The sequence below is a fragment of the Chinchilla lanigera genome, unplaced genomic scaffold, assembly GCF_000276665.1.
Source record: "Chinchilla lanigera isolate Chin_1 unplaced genomic scaffold, ChiLan1.0 scaffold00061, whole genome shotgun sequence".
Taxonomy (NCBI): domain Eukaryota; kingdom Metazoa; phylum Chordata; class Mammalia; order Rodentia; family Chinchillidae; genus Chinchilla; species Chinchilla lanigera.
In genome coordinates this window covers 4,540,566-4,561,091 of record NW_004955462.1, presented here as the reverse complement: position 1 = coordinate 4,561,091, position 20,526 = coordinate 4,540,566, and the positions used below count along the sequence as shown (strand labels likewise).

General features: G+C 35.3%; 1 protein-coding gene and 1 long non-coding RNA gene across 13 annotated transcripts in view; one reads left to right on the top strand and one right to left on the bottom strand.

Moving 5' to 3' along the window:
• Window positions 1-20,526, bottom strand: part of LOC106150053 — an 82,385-nt gene that overhangs the window by 8,722 nt on the left and 53,137 nt on the right. The gene's annotated exons all lie outside the window — the stretch shown is intronic.
• Window positions 1-20,526, top strand: part of LOC102027621 (uncharacterized protein C10orf68 homolog) — a 150,739-nt gene that overhangs the window by 83,662 nt on the left and 46,551 nt on the right. For all 12 annotated transcript variants that reach the window (XR_001236623.1, XR_001236622.1, XR_001236619.1 and 9 more), the window contains 6 exons: window positions 2,042-2,125; window positions 5,965-6,048; window positions 8,442-8,525; window positions 12,867-12,950; window positions 15,157-15,267; window positions 16,926-17,048. Coding sequence is in view for 7 of the 12 variants with exons in the window: in XM_013521466.1 (XP_013376920.1) it covers window positions 2,042-2,125; window positions 5,965-6,048; window positions 8,442-8,525; window positions 12,867-12,950; window positions 15,157-15,267; window positions 16,926-17,048 (570 nt within the window). In the remaining 5 variants the exon portion in view is untranslated. The remainder of the gene's footprint in view (window positions 1-2,041; window positions 2,126-5,964; window positions 6,049-8,441; window positions 8,526-12,866; window positions 12,951-15,156; window positions 15,268-16,925; window positions 17,049-20,526) is intronic.

Genomic DNA, 20,526 nt, shown 5'->3' with positions numbered 1-20,526 from the left:
TGAAAGCATAAAGTTACAAAAGAAATATAACATGATTAAAACAATGTTATATATAATATACATTATATATATATATCCTTGAAAGTCAGGAAAAAGGAATAAAAAGAAAAGTAATTTTTTTAATTTTACTGCAATTAGTCTGGAGTATAAAAAATAATAAAATAAATGAAGTAGAGGATAAAAATGACTGTGATGGCTGACTTTGTAGCTATATTAAAATTACTGAATTAGATGAATTAGACATTTTAAAACAGCAAATTATATAGTGTATTACATATTTTTAAAATAGCTTAATGAAATCCAAGAATTAAGATCAGAAAGGAAATAAAGCAGTCATAAGATGTGAAGAAGGAAAACTGTAACTCTTAGAAGTTCATAAATATCTACAGCACATACCCTTGCAGGATTCTTAGTGCTTAAGCCTGTCCTCACTCTCCTCATTACATTATTGCTTATCTACAGAACTTTTTTGAATTGAAATTATACCAATTAGATCAATAGAAATTATACAGAGAAATTAAACTAGATCTGCTAATGTTACAGTTTTGTGTTACTATGGAAAATTTTGATAATTATTCAGAACTTATTTTGCCAGGCTTATGCATCTTTGTGTATTTTGGGGAAGATGCACTAATCAGTCCCCTCCTTTATACACTATTGGCACACATAGTCATTGTGCAGCCTTAAAATATATTCATGGAATCAGCAGTTCCTCCAAACCAAAACTTCTACTTTAATCTGATCACTACAGGTTTCCAAGTGCAGTAATATGCTCTACTAAAACCAAATTTCACCAAAAACGTCAAGCCCAATGAGTGATCAAGATAATACAAATTTTCCCTTGTTAATTGATTTTGTTTTTTCTGTCATTGGCTAGTGCTAACTTTAAGCAGAAAGGTTAAGTCATATGAAAAGTCAAATAGAAAGAGATCCAATCTAATGTTGACCCTAGCAAAAGCTTGGGTAGGCAGAGAGTTCATGAACAAAAAACAAACTGCACAGGAAATACTTCAAAGAATCAACAACTGGGGTCTCATATTACTGAAAATCCTCACTGTTCAATTGCGTCTTCATTGGCTCTTTCATTAAACTTTTTCCAGTAATACCTCCCAAGGGTTTTGTGTCAGTCTCTATAGAATCAAAACAGATTTCAAAATACTTTATAATGTAACATTACCACATGTATGTGTGGTGTAGAAGATTTTGCACATCTAAAGAAATCACCAGCAGTGTAAAAAGAAAACCCAGAAATTGCAAAAAAATTTTAGCCAACTGTCCCTCAGACAAAGAACTTCTTCTACCTAGAAACATATAAAGAATTTTTTAAAATCACCCCCCATATTCAAAGACCCATACAAAAATGGGCATCTGAGATGAATGCACACTTCTCAGATGAAGAAATAAAAATGGTAAATAAATACAGTTAAAAAGGTTCAACATAATCATTCAAAAAATGCAAATTAAAATAAAACTGACATTCCATCTCACCCCAGAAAGAATGGCTATCATTAATATATCAACCAATAACAAATGCTGGCAAGGGTGTGGAGAAAAGGGAATTCTCCACTGTTGGTGGGAGTGTAGGCTGGTGAAACCACTTTGGAAATTCCTCAGTAAACTAGGACTAGAGGTTCCATTCAACCCAGCTATTTCCCTTTTGGGTATTTTTCCATAAGAACTAAAAATACCATATCACAGAGATATATGTGCACTCATGTTTATAGCAGTGCAATTTGTAATAGCTAAATCATGGAAGCAACCCAAATACCCATCAACTGAGGAATGGATAAAAGGTCATGGTATTTTTTTATAATGGAATACTACTCAGCTATAAAGAAAGATAAATTTGAGGCTTTTATAGGTAAATGGGTTTATGTAGTTGCTAACAGACTTTCTAGTTCTAAGGTGGTGTGAATCTCAAATCCAGACATTGTTTTGAACTATTTTCTAAAATAACAATGATAATTTAATTTAGTACAGCACACATACATGTGGTAATGTTACATCATAAAGTATTTTGAAATCTATTTTGATTCTATAGAGACTGACACAAAACCCTTGGGAGGTATTATTGGAAAAAGTTTAATGAAAGAGCCAATGAAGACGCAATTGAAGAGGCATCCTGGTAAGAACAAAAATTATTCATGTCTTATGTTTCATGTATATTTCTGGAGTTAAATTAAATGTGAATCTTCCCTGATAACAACACTATATATTAGTATTACAGAGGTAAACTATTCATTAATATGCTACTATAATTAGTCAGAGTCTAGTATACTATCAGTAACACATTAATTTTAAAGCAAATTTAGTTTTTTTTAATTTTAAAAATAAAAGGAGGAAAACTGACAGACAGACAACATTTTACAAAAGAGCAGTACAGACAATACAGAGTTACAAACAAAGTGGTAGGAAATTAACAATGCTTGTTGTATTACATATTGATATCTTCAAAGTGGTTTCTCATAAAAACAGATAGAGACATGCAATATTGATCAATCAAGGACTCATTGACAGTTTCTTTCAGCAAAGAAATAGAAGATAGTAGAACAACTGTGTTAACTATTCTGTATATACATACATACAAAATTTCTCCTTCTTTCCCTTCTCTTTCCCCACATCCCAGTTGCCCTTTACCCTTGAGTGTTTTCCTATCATTTCACAATGCCTATCATACCTCCTAGTTTAAATTAACTCTTTCAGGTTTTACACTAGTGAGACAATGTGGTGCTTGCACATGCAGGTCTGATTTATTTCACTTATGAGTATGGTCTCTAGTTGTGACCATTTACCTATAAAGGCCTCGAGTTTATCTTTCTTTATAGCTGAGTAATATTCCATTATATAAAAGTTACACAATTTTCCTATTCAATCCGCAGTGCATGGACATTTGGGTTGCTTCCACAATTTAGCAATTACAAATTGTGCTGCTATGAACATAGGTGCACATATATCGCTGTGATATGATGTTTTTAGATCTTCTGGGAAAATACCCAGCAGGGGAATAGCTGGGTTGAATGGGACCTCTGGACCTAGTTTTCGGAGGAATCTCCAAACTGATTTCCACAGTGGTTTCACCAGTCTGCATTCCCACCAGCAGTGGAGAAGAGTTCCTATTTCTCCATAGCCTCACCAGCATTTGTTATTGGTTGATTTCTTAATGCTAGCCTTTCTTACTGGGGTGAGATGGAATCTCATCGTTGTTTTAATTTGCATTTCTCGAACGACTAATGATGTTGAACACTTTCTCATGTATTTATTTGCCACTTGTATTTCATTATCTGAGAAGTGTGTATTCATCTCAGCTGCCCATTTTTGGATTGGGTCTTTAAATTTGGGGGGGCTGATATTTTTTAATTCTTTATATGTTCTAGATAAAAGCCCTTTGTCTGAGGGACAGTCAGCTAAAATTTTTTCCAAGTTTGTGGGTTTTCTTTTGACTCTGCTGGTGATTTCTTCAGATGTGCAGAAACTTTTCAGTAGGATGAGATCCCAGTTGTTGATTCTTTCAAATGTTTCATGTACCATTTGGTTTTTGTTCATAAACTCTCTGCCTACCCCTATGTCTTCAAGGTTTTTACCTACTTTCTCTCCTAATAGATTTAGTGTTTCTCTTTTAATATTGAGATCTGTGAACCATTTTGACTTGAGTTTGGTGCATGGTGATAGGCTTGGGTCTATTTTCAGTCTTTGGCAGGTAGCAAGCCAATGTTTCCAGCACCAGTTATGAAAGAGGCTATCATTTTTCCAGTGAGTTTGATTGGCCCCTTTATCAAAGATTAGGTGGCTAAGTGTGTTTTCCGTTGTGGCTGTTTCTTGCAGTCTGTTCCACTGACCCTCAGGTCTGTTTTTTAGCCAGTACCAGGTGGATTTTATGACAGTAGCTTTGTAGTATAATTTCAGGTCAGGGATTATGATTCCACCTGACTTATCCTTGTTGCCCAGGATTGCTTTTGCTATTCTGGGTTCCTTCGGGTTCCAGATGAATTTAAGGCATGTTTTCTCGAGATCTGTGAGGTATGCTAATGGTAGTTTAATGGGAGTTGCATTGAATCTACACAAAGCTAATTTAGTTTTAAAGCTAATGTATTTATAAAGTAATGAATAAAATCCAGTGCTCGATGACCTTGTCTATTATAGGTACAAACCTTGTTTGTTAGATATACAATATTTCCAGTGCCATTACACTCTGTATTTGTAGACAAGTACAGAGTTTGCAAAAGCAGAAAGTCTAGCTAATGAATGTGGGGAGAACACAAATGTAACAGATAATTAAATCATTGGAATGTGTTTGTCTGTTTTATGGTGCTATAACAAAATATCTGAGCTGGGTGTGCTGCCACATGCCTCTAATCCCAGCACTAGGGAGGCTGAGGCAGAAGGACTGCTATGAGTTCAAGGCCAGCCTGGATTACAAAGTGAGATCCTACCCTGAGAAAACCAAAAACATTTTAAAAATAACAAAATATCTGAGACTGAGAACCTTATAAAGCAAAGATGTGTATTTATCATACACATTTTGGAGGTGAAAAGCTAAACTCAGGCAACCTGATCTGATTGGCCTTGGTGAGGGTCTTCTGGCTTTCTCACAACATCACACAATCATCACATAATGAGAAAGGCACATGGAAAGAGAGGAAGCAAGAGACCATGGGATGTCCAGACTTGTTCTTTTATAATGAGTCACTCTGTACTTCATGAAAATGCCGGGGAAATGTATAATCTGTACCTTTAGTTCTTCATTTGTATTCAAAGATTACACTACTACTTTTCATCTTTGAGTGACAGGACTAGATAAATTTTCTGTAATCTTTGATGTGATTCCAAGACTCAGAGAAATAAGGGAGAAAGACCCTCAAGGACAACCTGCTAAAACCACTGCCGTGCAGAAGTATTCAAGGCTTTGCTCTTGGCAGAACAGCAATAGAAGCTTTTTGCTGTATGCTTCAGTGCAATAAAGCAGACCCATCATTAAACAAATAAATAAGGAGGCAATGATGGCAGGCTTCAGATAGAGGATGGAGAAATCAGTAGAGATGCTATAGTAAACCCTCTAAACTTTTAAATCTCTAAAAAATATTGTTAATATGAAAAGAAACTAAAATGTGAGCTAAGAAAAAAGTCATGCCACAAAAACTGTTTGTGAGTCCCAGGTATTGAGCGTGGCTGACACAGACTTCAAAGCACTTATTATTAAACATGTACTTTTAAACTGAAAGGAAGCCACTCTTAAAAAAGTAAAAGGCAGATCAGACGAGAAGAAGAACATAAGGGGAGGGGTGTAATGGCTGGTAATGAGGGGTGAAGATGATTAAAATATATTAGAAGCATCGAATTCCCTCTAAAGTAAGGGGACGAAAAGAGGGGTAAAAATGATTCAAGTAAGTGATGTGTGTTTTTTAATCTGCCAAAATGAGTCCTGTTAATCTATATAACCAATATACACTAATAAAATGATGTGAGGGGAAAAAAGAAACGTATGATGAAAATGTCTTATCAAATTGAGGATATTGTTATGGTTTGTCTGTGTGTCCCCCCAAAGCCTCATGCGGCCATGGGGCAGGCTTTTAGAGTTGATTGATTGTGGGTGTGAGAGCTACACCCACCCTGGGGTGGATAGTTTGCATATGTAAGGGAGAGGAAAAGAGTGCTTGAGGCCATTCCTCCCCCATTCAGCCCTGGTGTGTGTGGTGGTTGCTTTTGCTGTGCTCTGCCGCCATGAGCCCTAGCTCTCTGCCATGTGCCAGTCTGCCTTGTAATCTGCCAGGTACGGATTGAAAATTCCACAAAATGTAAGCAAAATAAACCTTTCCTTCCTTAATTTTGGGCGTCAGGTATTTTGTCCCAGCAACGAGAAAAAAGTAACCAAGACAGATATCAACAGAGATAATTTTTTAATAGAACCAAAACATAACATTAATGGTCATCTTAGACAGTGTTGTGAGATCTATCTTCTATCCTTAGAAACTGATACAGAACACTTGACAAATGTATTCAGAAGAGGTAAAGTATTTGGTGGGATGAAGACACAACCACAGAGTCACCCTGGTAAGAACAGTTATTTTTCAATATTGATGTTTATTTTTTCATCTTGTCTGGGGATTAAGAATGGATCTTTAATGATTACAGTATTTAGATGAACAAAAGTCTTTGTGAATGTCCTCTTAAAAATTGTTGAATTCTTACATTTATCAGTGGAACATTAGCTAGATCTTATTAGTTTTAAACTCGTCTCTTTAGGAAATAGGACAAAAATCCAGTGTTCTAGTAATCTTGTTATATACTTGATATACTTTCCAAGGGCCAGGGATTTAGTTCAGTGGCATAACACCTGTCTGGCAAGTGTGAGGTCCTGAGTTTGATTCCCAGTACCCCAAGGAAAAAAAAAGTCTTTCCAATGCCATTCTATTCACTTTCTGGTTCTGGTTTAAACAGAAAAGTTGCTTTGCATTTGAAAAAGCAGAAATGGGATAAGAAGAGTACTGTTACAGTAAGTTATTCCACTGATTGCCGATTCCTGCTTGGTGGTTAATCTGATGTACATTTGTCATACCCATCCTATGTTAGAGTCCTTCAGTTGCGCAGCATTTTTTGCAGGTAACACTATGGTCTTTATTCCCAGAGGAACAATAGTAGACACTCTTTGATCCTAGAAAGACTACAGTTACAAATTTTTGTCTGAGTTCATTCTGAAAGCTAGAGCTTGGTATCTTGGACTGGTACTCTCAGAAAAAAAGCTCCAGATCTCTGTCTCATCCCTGCCTGCTTGTGAGGACACAGGTAGAAGGCCCTGTATAATGAAGCAAAAAATGGGCCCTCACGAAATACCAAATTTACTAGCACCAAATGTGAAGGTATGTAGCTTAATCTTCAAAAACAAGCACCAGACTTTACCTTTGCTTTGGAATTTAAACTCAAGGCGAGATTTCTAAAACTTCAGTTTTTAGTGCTGCATTAAACATCAGAATAGTCACAATTTTACTACTGAAAATAGAGGAATCATGGAAAATAAATCAAAAAGATATATTTACCCCAAGAGCTTATATCTGAGGAAAAGCTAAGGTTGATAAAATGAAATTGTCTGAATGAAGCATTCATATTTGTGTTGTGTTCCACGCTAAAATATTTGGTAAGTTATGATGAGTCATTTTTCTGTCTCTAATATTCAAGGTATTTTTGTTTCACATACCTTAAATTACTTTTTAATCCAGAGCTACTTAGTATATAAGAAGCATAGACACACCAATAAAATTTTCCCATTTAAAATTAGTTAATTAATAATATCATGTCCATTAAGAACCACTGGGCTAATTAATTTACATGTGTTAATGATTGAGTGTAATTTTTAAAAGCTGCAAACAGAACTCAAAAGAAGTTGGTAAGGGAAATATTTGAAAAAGCTACTGTCAATAAGGGGTCCCCAAATCCTGAACCACAGACTACTATAGATCCATGGCCTGTAAGGAACCTGGCCATACAGGAGGTGAGCAACTTTATCTGTGTTTACAACTTTGCTCCCAGTTATTCAAATTACTGCCTACTCTGCACCTTCTGTCAGAGCAGCAGCAGCCGTAGATTCTCATGTGAACATGGACCTTACTATGGATTGTACATGGGAAGGATCTAGGCTGTACTCTCCTATGACAGTCTAGTTTGAAACTGCACTGCTCCCCCTCCAAAAAGTCCATGAAAAAATTCCCTTCCATAAAACTGGACTCTGGTGTCAAAAAGGATGGGTACTGCTGCAATAGCTCAAAAAGTTCAAATCACATAAAAACTTAAATTCAAGGGCATCCTATCCCACTGTTGGTACTAATGCAAATCTACCCATTTCCAGCTATAAATCTCATCTTATGACCAAGAGAGGGCATTTTTTTACTTTACAAGATTACTGTTATTCTTTTCCGTCACTCTTGTCACTTAATTTATAGTGATATAACCTAAAATTTAACTTTCTGTGACTATAAAGCCTATGATTTACACAAGTTGATCTGTGAATAAAATTATTTTCCAACTCACGGTTTGCCTGTTGTGCTTTTAATGTAAACTTGAGAATTGTATTCTCATAAACTGTCTAAAATGATTTCAGTTTGTGTAAAAGGTAGCCATTTTATAAGAAAAGCACTGGTTAACAAAATCGGAGATACTGATTTCTGTAACAGTTTTATCACTACCTGGGTACAAGGCTTTGTTCAAATAATTAAACTTCTCTATACCTCAATGAAACGAGGTAGACATGATTACTAAAACTGCTTCCAATTCTAAGAGTTAATGATTCTGTAAATCAGATCTTTGAAAAGAATTTTGCCTCCCTAACAACATGATAATTAGATTATTACTACACACAAACACACACACACACACAATGCCAACATACACAGAGACAGATATATGTTAGAGTTTATCTTCCAAAGTATTAAAAATCTCTTTTATTTTTACAGATTTTAATATAAAACCCTTGATAGATGCTATTACAAGAGGTATAATAAAGGGGTCAGACAGGCCACAGTTAGAGAGTCAACCAGGTAAGAACAAGGATTTTTTAAACTTCACTATTGATGTTAATTTAGTTTCTCTGTGATTAAATTAAATAAGCATCCTCTTTGAGAGTTGTACCCATAAAGTCTTTATAAATTCTCTCCTATACTTAGAAGAATTGCAATAGTTACTCTCAATGAAACACAGATATTATTAGCTTTAAAACTCATCCATTCAAATAGGGAAGGTGGAAAGAAGGAAAAGACAAGGAAAGACTGCTCTGCTCCAAAGGTGCCAGTGTACATCCTCAAGGCTGTGGTCTTGGGGAACAATATTAGTGGCCTCTCTTTTTCTTAGGAAGAGAGTCTTTAATAAAATGGTTACATAATTGCTAAACAAAGAAACTCCAAGCCCTTGAATGGTATGTGTTTGCTTAACTATATTATCTAAAATATCCAGGGTTTTTGTTAAAGTTATGAGTCATTCAAAGAAACAACAAATGTGATCCATTTACAGAAAAAACACAGGTGATAAAAATGTTTATGTGAGTCCAGATACTGGATTTAGTAGTCAAAAATTGCAAACATCTCTTATAAGTATGTTCAAAAAATTAAAGGAAGCCACGTTTAAACAGATTATATGAAATAATGTCTGTATTAGCTGTTCAGTTTTCCAGAAGAACTTGTGCCATACTGGGTGCCTTTAAACAACAGAATTTATCTTTTCACTGTTCTGAAGGCTAGAGGTCCAAGATGAAAGGGCTGTCAGTGTTGGTCTGTGGTGAGTCCTCTTATTCTGTCTGTACATAGCTGCCTTCTCATGTGGCCTCTTTTTTGTAGGGAGGGGAGTGAAGGACACACACACACACACACATGCACACACACACATGCACACACACACATACAGAGTGGGAAGGAAAGAAGGAGAATTGAAAGAGGGAGGGAAAATGAGAAGGCACAATCTCCAAGGAAGGCCTTTCCCCCTTTTATTTTAAGTACACCAGCACTATACGGAGGTAAGAATCCCACCTCTATCACTTCATTTGACTTTAATTATTTCGTTAATGGCCTTATATCCAAATATACTTACATCAGAGATTAAAACTACAAAATATGATTTATGGGGAGACATGATTCAGTTCACAACAATGTCTGATCAAACATAGAATATCAGCAAAGACAAACTACTTTAGAAGAAAATAAATCTGAATTCAAGATTTGAAAAGAATATAACTGCCAAAGAAAATTCGCTAGTATGTCTCAGTAGTAGATTTTCAATGCAAAAAGAAAAGCCTCAGAACAAAAAAATGGCAGAGAGAAGAACAGAAATATATTTGAAGAAGTAATAGCTAAAAAAATTTGTTAAATATTTGATGTCTGTTAATCCACACATTGAAACTCAATGAGGCCTAAGTAAAAGAAGCACAAAGAAGGCTACAGCCACACTTATATTAAAAGTAATGTTAGTCAGGCATGGTGGCACACACCTGTAGCCCCAGCACTCAGGAGGCAGAGGCAGGAAGATTTCCACATTTCGAGGTCAGCCTGCACTAGTGAGTTCAAGGCCAGCTTGAGCTACATGGCAAGATCTTGTCTCAAAAAACAAAAACTAGGGCTAGGGATATAGCTCAGTGGCACAGTGCCTGCCTGGCAAGTGTGATGTCATGAGTTGAATTCCTGGTACAAAAAAACACTAACAATAATAATGTTAAAAGAAAAAGACAAATTGTGGAAGCAGGAAGAGAAAAATAATTCATAATTTAAGAGGAAGGCCAGTAAACTGTGAACTATGGCATTCAAAATTCAATGGGATGGCATGTTCAGAGAATTGAAAGAAAAAAATTCAAGCAAGACTCATACTGAGCAAAAGTATCAGTTAAAAATGATAGTGAGGTTTAAAATCACAACAAAATAAAACTTTGGAGAGTCTTATGCTTTATGTAGTATGTTCTCCAAAAGTCTCATATGTTCAAAGGTGGAGCTTCTAGAAGGTGATTGGTCATAGTAGTGCTGTACTCACCAGCAGACTGATCCAATGATCAGTTCATAGCTAACGTGCTGTTAGGATGTAGGGCCTGGTTAGAAGAGGGTGAGTCACTGGAGGGATGCCTTTGGAGACTACGTCTCCCTCCTCAACTTCTTTCTGTTGTCACTGTTTTCTGGCTGCCACGAGGTGAGCAGCTTTCCTCAACCCAGATCCCATATATTTTCCTGTCTCTGGAACCCCACAGCAGTATTACTTTACTGGCTCAGCAGCTGTCAGCCTCCAGGGTCATTTTGGCTCAGGGAGACACTCCTAAACTGAGAGTTCTATGTAGTGGAGACAGGACTGCTGTGTGGGGGAAAAGAGGCATTCTTGATATACATTTATTTTGATCATGGCTGTTTGGAGTTCTGCATGATTCATTTATTTGTATGTCAAAGTCTTTATCCATGTTTGGGAAGTTTTCTGCCATTATTTCTGTGAAGAGATTTTTTATAACTTGTGCAGTCTCCAGCTTTCTCACTTACTCCAATTTATCTTATGTTGTTCTTTGCTTCATCTTGTAGTTGTTACATTGATTCTTCATGGTCTCTTGCTGTTTTAAAGGTATCTTTCTTTTCCTGGTCACTAGCCACAATCATGTCTTCTAGATCGGGTAGTCTGTCCTCACCTTAATCTGTTGAGTATAATTTCAGTACAATTTTTAATCTCCTAGATTTCTGTTTGGACCTGTTTCATTGATTCCATTTCTTTTCTATGTTAGGCATTCATGGTTTCCATCATTTTCTTGTGTCTCTATTTTTTTAATCTGTGTCTGCTTTAGTGTCTTTCATTTTGGTCATCATTTCTTTTTGCACTTTAGAAATTATTTTTTCTATGGCCTCTTCCATTTGTTTTTTCACTTACGCTGCTATCATTTCAGAGAGTTCCAGTGGTTGGCTTCTGGTTTCCTCTATCTCTTTGTGCCCTGGACTTGTCATGAGTGGACTGGGCATTTGGAGTTGCATTGTGCTTCTTGTCTTGTCATTTTCTATTTTCTATTTTTATTTTACTTTGTTTTCTGTATTGATGCTTGTAGAATAAATTTTTACTTTTCTATTACTATTTTTATCCCTTTTATTTCTTTCATTGCTTTTAGTCTATTTTTTAAATTTTTATTTTAATCTACATTTTCTTTTCCTTGTGGCTATTGATGGTGTTACTCATAGTATTGTTTGGTTTGGTTTCTTTCTTTATTTCTTTTTATCCTTGAAGGGTAGGGATCAAGCCTGGCAACTTGAACATGTTGAGTAGATGCTCCACTGCTGAGTCTCACTTCCAGACTGAGAGGAATTTCACCTTGCTCAAGCCACACCATAGTCCTGCTTGAACCTTGGTGGATGCTTAACCTTAAGTAATAGAAAGATTAAAGCCTCAAACCAACAACTAATCCCCAATTAGCAATACTAAAGAGAGAGTTCCAAGGGCCCACTCCTGGATACTGATGACAATAACAACAGTAGAGAGAAAAAAATAAGCCATGCAGCCACCACACTTATAAAGGAGGTAGGCATCAATTGCTCCCACACTCTTTCAGATTGCATGTGCTGAAACAGTAGATCACATCTGAAGATGAGTGCCGCAGGTGAGCTGTGACCCCAGTCCCTGCCTCTCCTGCTGAAACAACTGGAGCTGCACTAGTGTCTAAACAGTATTAAAGATCCATGCCTATTAACACACTTGCGACATTAGCAGAATTACTTTCAAATAAGAGTCGGTAACAGTACCTGAAGAAATCCACAACTCACAGAGGGTTCACTTCCCAGTGTCAGAATAAACATAGAGAGTAAGCCCCACATCTCTACTGTCTACACAGCTTTTTGCAATAACAGAAGTAGTTCTTTCTGCAATAACAGAAGTAGTTACACATCTTTCTGCAATAACAGAAGTAGTTTCAATTCATGAAAGACTTGCAGAGAAAACAGTTCCCTCAGGCTCATGTTACATCAGATTCCACTAGGGTACAATAAGAGACCAAAGAGGTTCCCTACAACACCAGAGAAGCAATGCATTATTTAAATATGTGTGTCCAATTTATTTTGCTTAAGAGTATGGTCTCAAGGTTCACTCCTTTACCAAAAAATGTCTCAAGTTTATCCTTCTTTATGGCAGAGTAAAATATATATATATATATTTTTTATATATATAATAAATATATTATATATATGTATCTTTATTCATTGTGTTGATGTTCATCTGACATTTTATACCTGGTAGAATTTGTTTTATTAATTTGATTCACCAGCATCTGTGCATATATATTTACAATTTTTGTCTCTTCTCGTTGAATTGGATTTTTGACAATTTGTAGTGACTTTCTTTTTTCTCTTCTGATCAATTTTTAAAATCTTTTTTTAATTCTATAGATACTGACAAAGAACGCTTGGCAGATATTGTTGGTGAAAGTACAATAAAGGGGCCAATGACAACACAATTAAAGATTCTTCCTGGTAAGAACCAGGAGTATGCAAGCCTAATGTTTATGTTATATGTCTATTACTGGAGTTAAGTATGGATCTACAATCACAATAATATCTATATGTTAAGTACTACATAGATAAAATTCTTCATTAATATGTGCCTATACTTACAGTCTAGCATACATTATCATGGGACAGTAGCTAGACAATTAATTACCTTTAATTTTCCTCTAGAAAATAATCCATAAAAATTGAATTCTCTAATGATCTTGGAATATATTTAATGGAAGTCTTTCCAATGCTATTCTACTTGTTTTCTGGCTCTGCCATACGTTGAACAGTTGCACTGACTTTGCAAAGCAGAAATACTGACTTATGAATATGATGACAAGAACACTATGACAGTTATTTCATTGGTTGCCAATTCCCGGTAAATAGTTAAACTGGCATACAAATTTATGAAGTCTTACCTGCAATAAAGTCCTGTAGTTGTATACTATTGCTTACAGATTACACTACCATTTTTAGTTGCAGGGTAACAATATTACACTCAATTCTCTTTGATCCTAGAAAGACTATAGTAATGAACTTTTGTCTGAGTTGATTCTGAAAGCTAGAATTTGGAATTTGTGATTGCTGCCTGTTTTACTTACTTTTCCAGTTGCTGAGACAAATACCTGACACCTACAAGTTAAAGGAGAAAAGGTTTATTCTAACTCACAGTTTGTAGAAGTTTCAGTTTGTAGCTGACTGACTCAAAGGCAGGGTGACACAGCAGAGGGGCATCACTGAGGAGAAATAATCCATGGCAAGACAGCCACAAAGCAGTAAGCAGCAAAAGCAAGCCTCCTTTTATGTTCCACCAGGCTGCAAACCTATTGATTGGTGCCACTCACACCCAACATGGGGCTTCCGTGATCCACATCCAGAACTATGCTGATTCCAATCAGTGGACTAGTTTGTACACACCCTTAATCCCGGGGTCACACACCCTAGACCCAACCAGCTCTGAAAAGCCCTATGTATGAGCCCATGAGACTTTGAGGGGACATCTAGGTACAAGCCATAACAGTATCCTCAAAAAAGAGGTCCCAGAGGTGGAGCTTCCCCCTGCCTCCTTGTGAGGCCACAGCTAGGAGCAGTCTGTGAACCAGGAAAGTGGGGCTTCACCAAAGAGTCTTTACCTTGAGATATAAGCACAAAATACATGTTTCTATTCAAATTAAACTCAAGGCAAGATTTCCATAACTTTGGTTTTCAATGCTGTAGTTATGTCAATATAGTCTCACTTTTATTACTGAAAAATAAATTAGTTACTGTATATTTACCCAGACATTTTATAAATGAGGGAAGCTAGTGTTTAAAAAACAAAATTATTTGAACCAAGCATTCATGATCTTTTGTCTTACTCTAAGATAGTCAGTGGCTATGATGAGCATATTTTTAATTTTCAGGGTATTTTTATGTAGGTGACTTCAATTTCTGATTCACAGTTGCTAAAAATGTGAGTCCTCGTTATTATTGAATAGTAACCTTAGACACAGCAATGAAATGCTCCCATTTAAACCAAATGAATTTAAAATAAAATGCCTATTAAGAACCATTGTGTTAATTAATTTTTGTATGATAAAGTTATAATGAAAAATTTCTAGATACAATTTAAAAGATGAAATTCAAAAGAGGAAAAAATTGAAAAGAAGTTCCAAATCAAATACAAGAATGAATATTCTTATTCAGAACAAATTGGGTTAGCTCAGTGGCACAATGCCTGCCTGGCAAGTGCAAGGTGCTGAGTTGGATTCCCGGTACCAAAAAAAAAACCAAATTGGGGTTTGGATAAAGGTCAAAAGTAAGGACTACATAGAATGAAGGAGCACAACAAAAGGCAAGGAAGAGGAAAGGATAAAAATACTTTTTAGATTTTGGAATAAGCTGAGCGTGGTGGCACACACTTGTAATCCCAGCACTCGGGAGGCTGAGGCAGGAGGATTGTTGTGAGTTTGAGTCCAGCCTGGGCTACAACTTGACCTCAAGGCTAGCCTGAACTGCGTAGCGAGACCCTGTCTCAAAAAAAAAAAAAAAATTTAAAAATAGATTTTGGAATAGTAGGCAAGCAGGAACTTTATAAAATGTGGGAAGAAAATTACAAATAAGGACTAACATATGCCACTTGAGAATAATGCGTAAGTAAGTCATAGTGTCCTTATATGACTTTTGTTTTTAAATTTTATTTTAGGTGTGAGTTTATTGAAAAACAAGGATATGTTCATACAACATCAAAAAGATATTAGTAACAAGCACCCTGCACTAAGTAAACTACCAACAAAATTGTTTGTGGAAAATGAAGGTAAAAAAATAATGTATAACCATATATCTAGTTACTTAGATAAACTCAAAAAATATATAAAAGCTATCTTTTATAAAAGAAATACGTTTTGCTGGGAAGTATATTGTAAAGAGTGAAAGCTTTTTCTTACTATTTTGACTGTGGGGAAACTTACAGTCATATAGTGCAAGGAGCACAGCAGTTCCCTGGGACCTCTTTTATGAGCACACTAATCCAATTCATGAGAGCTGGGCCCATGTGATTTAATTAGCTGTTAAAGACCCCATATCCTGCACCATTCCAGAGTAATTAGATCTCAGCATATGAATTTGGGGAGACACACTCAGACCCTAGCAAAGATTGATATAAACAAACAATGTATTTATTGTTCCCTTTCTACACTGTCATAATTTCATTCCCTCCTTTCTCAGATTTTATCATCTGAAATTATAAGCTATATATAATAATGTTCTGCACAAGTATTTTCCAAAATTTTTGTTGTCCCCTCTGTTTTTTATTTTTCTTTCATTGGTCAATCCTCTACATATTTTTCTCACTTATCTCCTACATTATTCTATGTCAATTATATTTTATAAAAAATATACACCACATACCCAAGATGTTTGGGGCTAAAATTATCAAGTTAAATTTTTTCTTCATTTCTGGTCTGTAGCATATATTTTTATGACATCAAATTAATACTATTAAAATATGTTTTAATTTGGAATTTTAGCTCTTGAAATTAGAGGTCCTTGGGAATAGTCTCCTATGCAAGCCAACTGCATTCTACCTCATACCAAAGTGTATCAAAATATTTTCACACAATTTTGCACATACATTTTCATGAAAATAATATACAGAATATACATAAATTTGATGATGTAAACTCATCCCCCTAACATATTTTAAATTTTCTATTAGTTCTTACAGATTCTCCCTAGTGTTTACCATTTTATAAATGTGAATGGCTGTCACAAGCCATGGCTTCTCAAATAAATTGTTTCAACAGTAATTTATTCTCTCCGTAGTCTTTACCTACAACTCATGCTGAACCTCTCAACCTCTGGCTTCATGATATTCTCTAGCCAATGACTATAGAATATGAGGTATATAATTCTCAGTTTAAGTAGATGTTTCCTACAATAACATCTATTATTTTCATAACATAGTATTTTTAAAGAAATTTAACAAGTATCATTTGCATTGAGGCAGGGGGGATTCAGTGGCTTACATACAAAGATTTGCTCTTTAAAACTATCTTTCTAAGTGTATCCTTTTAAATGTACCCTACAGATCAAATGCAGAAATGAATATGTAGCCCAAAGTAAAGTGGGCCTGTGGTAAAGAACAAAATTAAGAACCCAGCATGGTAGCACATGCCTGTAATCTCAGCACTTGGGAAGCTGAGGCAGGAGGATCAGCATGAGTCCAAGGCCGGCATGTGCTACATAGTGAGACTGTCTCAAAAAAAAAAAATTAAGGAAGATGCTATCACTGGACACAGAATGAAGACAAGAGAGAAAATGATGAAAAACTGTAGTTTTCATCATTAGTGGCCATTCAATAGGATATGGGGAAAAATATACATGCAGAAATAAAAACTGATATGCCAAATGTGGAGCACAGTATGTGAATAGTCAGAATATTTATGCAAATTTTCTTTTTAAATTTTATTTTAGGTGTGAATTTACTTAAAAACAAAGATATATCCATGCAGCTTCAAGAAGGTACCAAGGCTAAGCAAGCTACACCAAATAAATTTCCAACAAAAGTGATCAATTTGTCACCCTTTGCCAAGGAAGGTAAAAGATTACAAATACATAAAATAAGTATCTAAATTCCTAGAATAGTTTTTGTTTGTTTTCATTTATTAGCAGTACATATTTGCAGTATTTAATGGTTACATTCCTTCTGGGGAGCTGGTGTATGTACATAATATATCTTAATTCTTCTTGAACCCTCCCATCCCAGCCCTCCATCTCTTGATCCCCTTCCCATGTAAGAAAGTGTTATCTCCCTCCTTTCCATTATATAGCTTTTATATTGCTTTTTAGTTATAGTATTTATTTATTTATATTCAGAAAAGCATTGTGATATTTAAATTCATGTGTCTGATTTATTTTACTTAACATTATGGTCTCAAGGTGCATGCATTTTCTTTTTTTTTTAGGCATGGTCTTGCTGTACAGTTTAGGCTGGCCTTGAACTCACTGTGTAGCACTGGCTGGTCTTGAACTTACAGCGATCCTCCTGCCTCAGCTTCCCGAGTGCTGGAATGACACTCATGTGCCTCCACACCCAGCTCCATTTTCCTACAAATGATTTAAGTTATCCTTATTTATGGTTGAATCAGTGCTCCACTGTGCATAAATACCACATTTGCTTTCTTCATCTGTTCATGGACATATATGCTGCATCCAAGATTTAGCTATCATAAATTGTGCTGCTATAAACATGGATATGCATGTATCACTGTAATATGGTGCCTTGAACAGTTGTAAGCATGCTTTTTATTTATTTTTTCATCTTATGTTTTTACCCAACAATATCTTTGGGAAATCCTTATATATGTGAAAATAAAATAGGTTTATTGTTTTTAATGAGAACATAGGCTTAGTGTACTCTGTTCAATCATTATTCCTATAAAAGATTGAGGTTTTTTAGTTTTTTAAATAGTACTAAATGTATCCATGTGTATATTCTTAGATATTGATATATTTGTTTACTTGGAATAAAGTCTCAGAATTGAGATTTCTTGTTTAAATATGGATGGATTTATAATGGTAAAAGATATTTACAGATTGCTTTCCAGAAAGAGTATTAAAATTGAAACTTTCACCATGAATTTAGTGAGGAAACAATTCTCTATTTTTTTTTTTTTTTTTTTTTTTTTGGTTTTTCTCCGGTACCAGGAACCGAACTCAGGACCTTGTGCTTGCCAGGCAGGCGCTTTTGCCGCTGAGCTAAATCCCCAGCCCAAGAAACACTTCTCTATATAACCATCTGCAAGAAGTGGATTTGATTTTATTTAGGCCACTCAAATATGTATTAATTGATATTTCAACCTTATTTTAATTTTATTTCCATATTTGTTAGTACTCTTTTTACTATATAACTAACCCCAAAACCTTCTAAATTTAATTGATACATACAACTATGAATTAATAAGGTGTGATGTTTTCATACATGTACATGTTACACAAAATATTTTAATCAAACTAAATTTCCTCAAACATTTATCATTTCTTTATAATGTAAACATATAAGATCTTTTCTTCTACTTTTTGAGATATTCATTATATAATTATTGTCTACATTCACCTTACAGTGCCATAGCACACCAGAACTTCTTAAGCCTATTGAACTATAACTTGGTACCCATTAATCAACTTTCCCCCCTGCTCTGGTTACAACTATGATAAGCTCCTACTCTAATAACCATAAACATCTGGTAAATACCATTTCACTCTCAGTTTTGTGGTTCATCTTTTGTAGATTCCACATACAGTGTAAGTGAGATCATGCAGTTCTTATCTTTCTATGCATAATATATTTCATTTAACATAATCTCCAGTTCTGTTCATGTTGTCACAAATTACAGGACTTCACTTTTATGGCTGAATAGCATTCTATTGTGTATATGTGCATTTTCTTCACACATTTATTAGTATCAACTAAACACTTTAGTCATTCCATTTCTTGTCTGTGGTGAATAGACACAGGAGAATGTCTATTCAGCACACTGATTCATTTCCTTCAGATATATACTTAGTTGCAGACTTGATGAATGACTTAGTAGATTTTTATTTTAATTTGTAGTGCTAAGGGTTGAACCCAGGGACTTGTGTATATAGGTAAATAGTATATATATGAACTACACATCTAGCCTTTATTTTTAATTTTTTAAGGAACTTTTTTTGCATAACACTTATACTAATTCAAATTCCCACTAACAGTGTGTATGAGTGCCCCTTTCTCTACATCTTCACCAGCATTTGCTGCCTTTCATGTTTTGGATAATAGCCCTTCTTAATGAAGTGAGGTGATACTCTATTATGGCTTTGATTAATAGCTCTCCGATGATTAGTGACCCTCAGCATTTTTTTGTGTACCTGTTGGTCATATTTTCTTAAGAAATGTCTATTGTGGTCTATTATTCATTATGATGGGTCATATTTTGGTATTTTGGAGAAATCTTTATATATTCTAGATACTGTTTAAGTTTCATTTTGAGCCTGTCTTTTTTTAGTACTTGTTCATGGAACATAATGATCACATTCATCATTTGGGATGTGTATACACACATAACAATCTTAATTTTTTTGGAGGTTAGGAGACTTTTTATTGGAAATAAAGAGAAGGAAAATAGCTCTTGGATTTCCAGGAGGGGTCTCAAATGGGGTGGCCCTAATGCTTTTTTTTATTCTCCTCTTCCCCTCCCACCCTTCCCTTCTTCCCCTCCTCATTCACAAAAGCTCTAGTCCCATTTTTTCCTTCAATTCTTTCTTTTACCTTTAAATCACTTTTCCCTTCCTTTGTCTCCCTTCTTCTCCCACCTCTTGTTTTCTTTCCCATTTGAAAAAGTTCTTCCTACTTCTTAATGTCTATTCTCCATTTTGCCGCCCATTTTCTTTATTTATGCTTTAAATTTCTCACACAAGAGAAACAATGCAATAGTTAAATGCATGGAGTGTGTGTGTATGTGTGTGTGTGTGTGTGTGTGTGTGTGTGATTTATTTCACTTAAGATTATGGTCTCCAGATACATCTATTTACCTAAAAATATCTCAAGTTTATCTTTCTTAATGGCTGAATAGCTGGGCACGGTGGTGCATGCCTGTAATCCCAGCACTCGGGAGGCTGAGGCAGGAGGATCATTATGAGTTAGAGGCCAGCCAGGACTACAAAGCGAGCTGAAGGCCAGCCTGAACTGCATAATGAGACCCTGTCTCAAAAAAAAAATGGGTAAATAGTACCCCATTGTATACAAGTGCCACATTTTCTTTATCCATCCATCTATTGATTGGGCATGTACTGTTTTCAAAATTTAGTTACTATAAATTATGCTGCTATAAACTTGAGGATACATGTAGATACTTAGAGGGGGAATAACTGGGTCAACTGGGACCTCTAGTTTTAGTTTTTCAAGTGTGCTGTATATTACACTCCATAGTGATTGTCTCAAATTACACTCCCACGAAAAATGGAGAGGATTCTTTTCTCCCCACAGCCTCACCAGTATTGTTAAGTATTTGATTCATTGTTGCTAGCCATTCTTTTT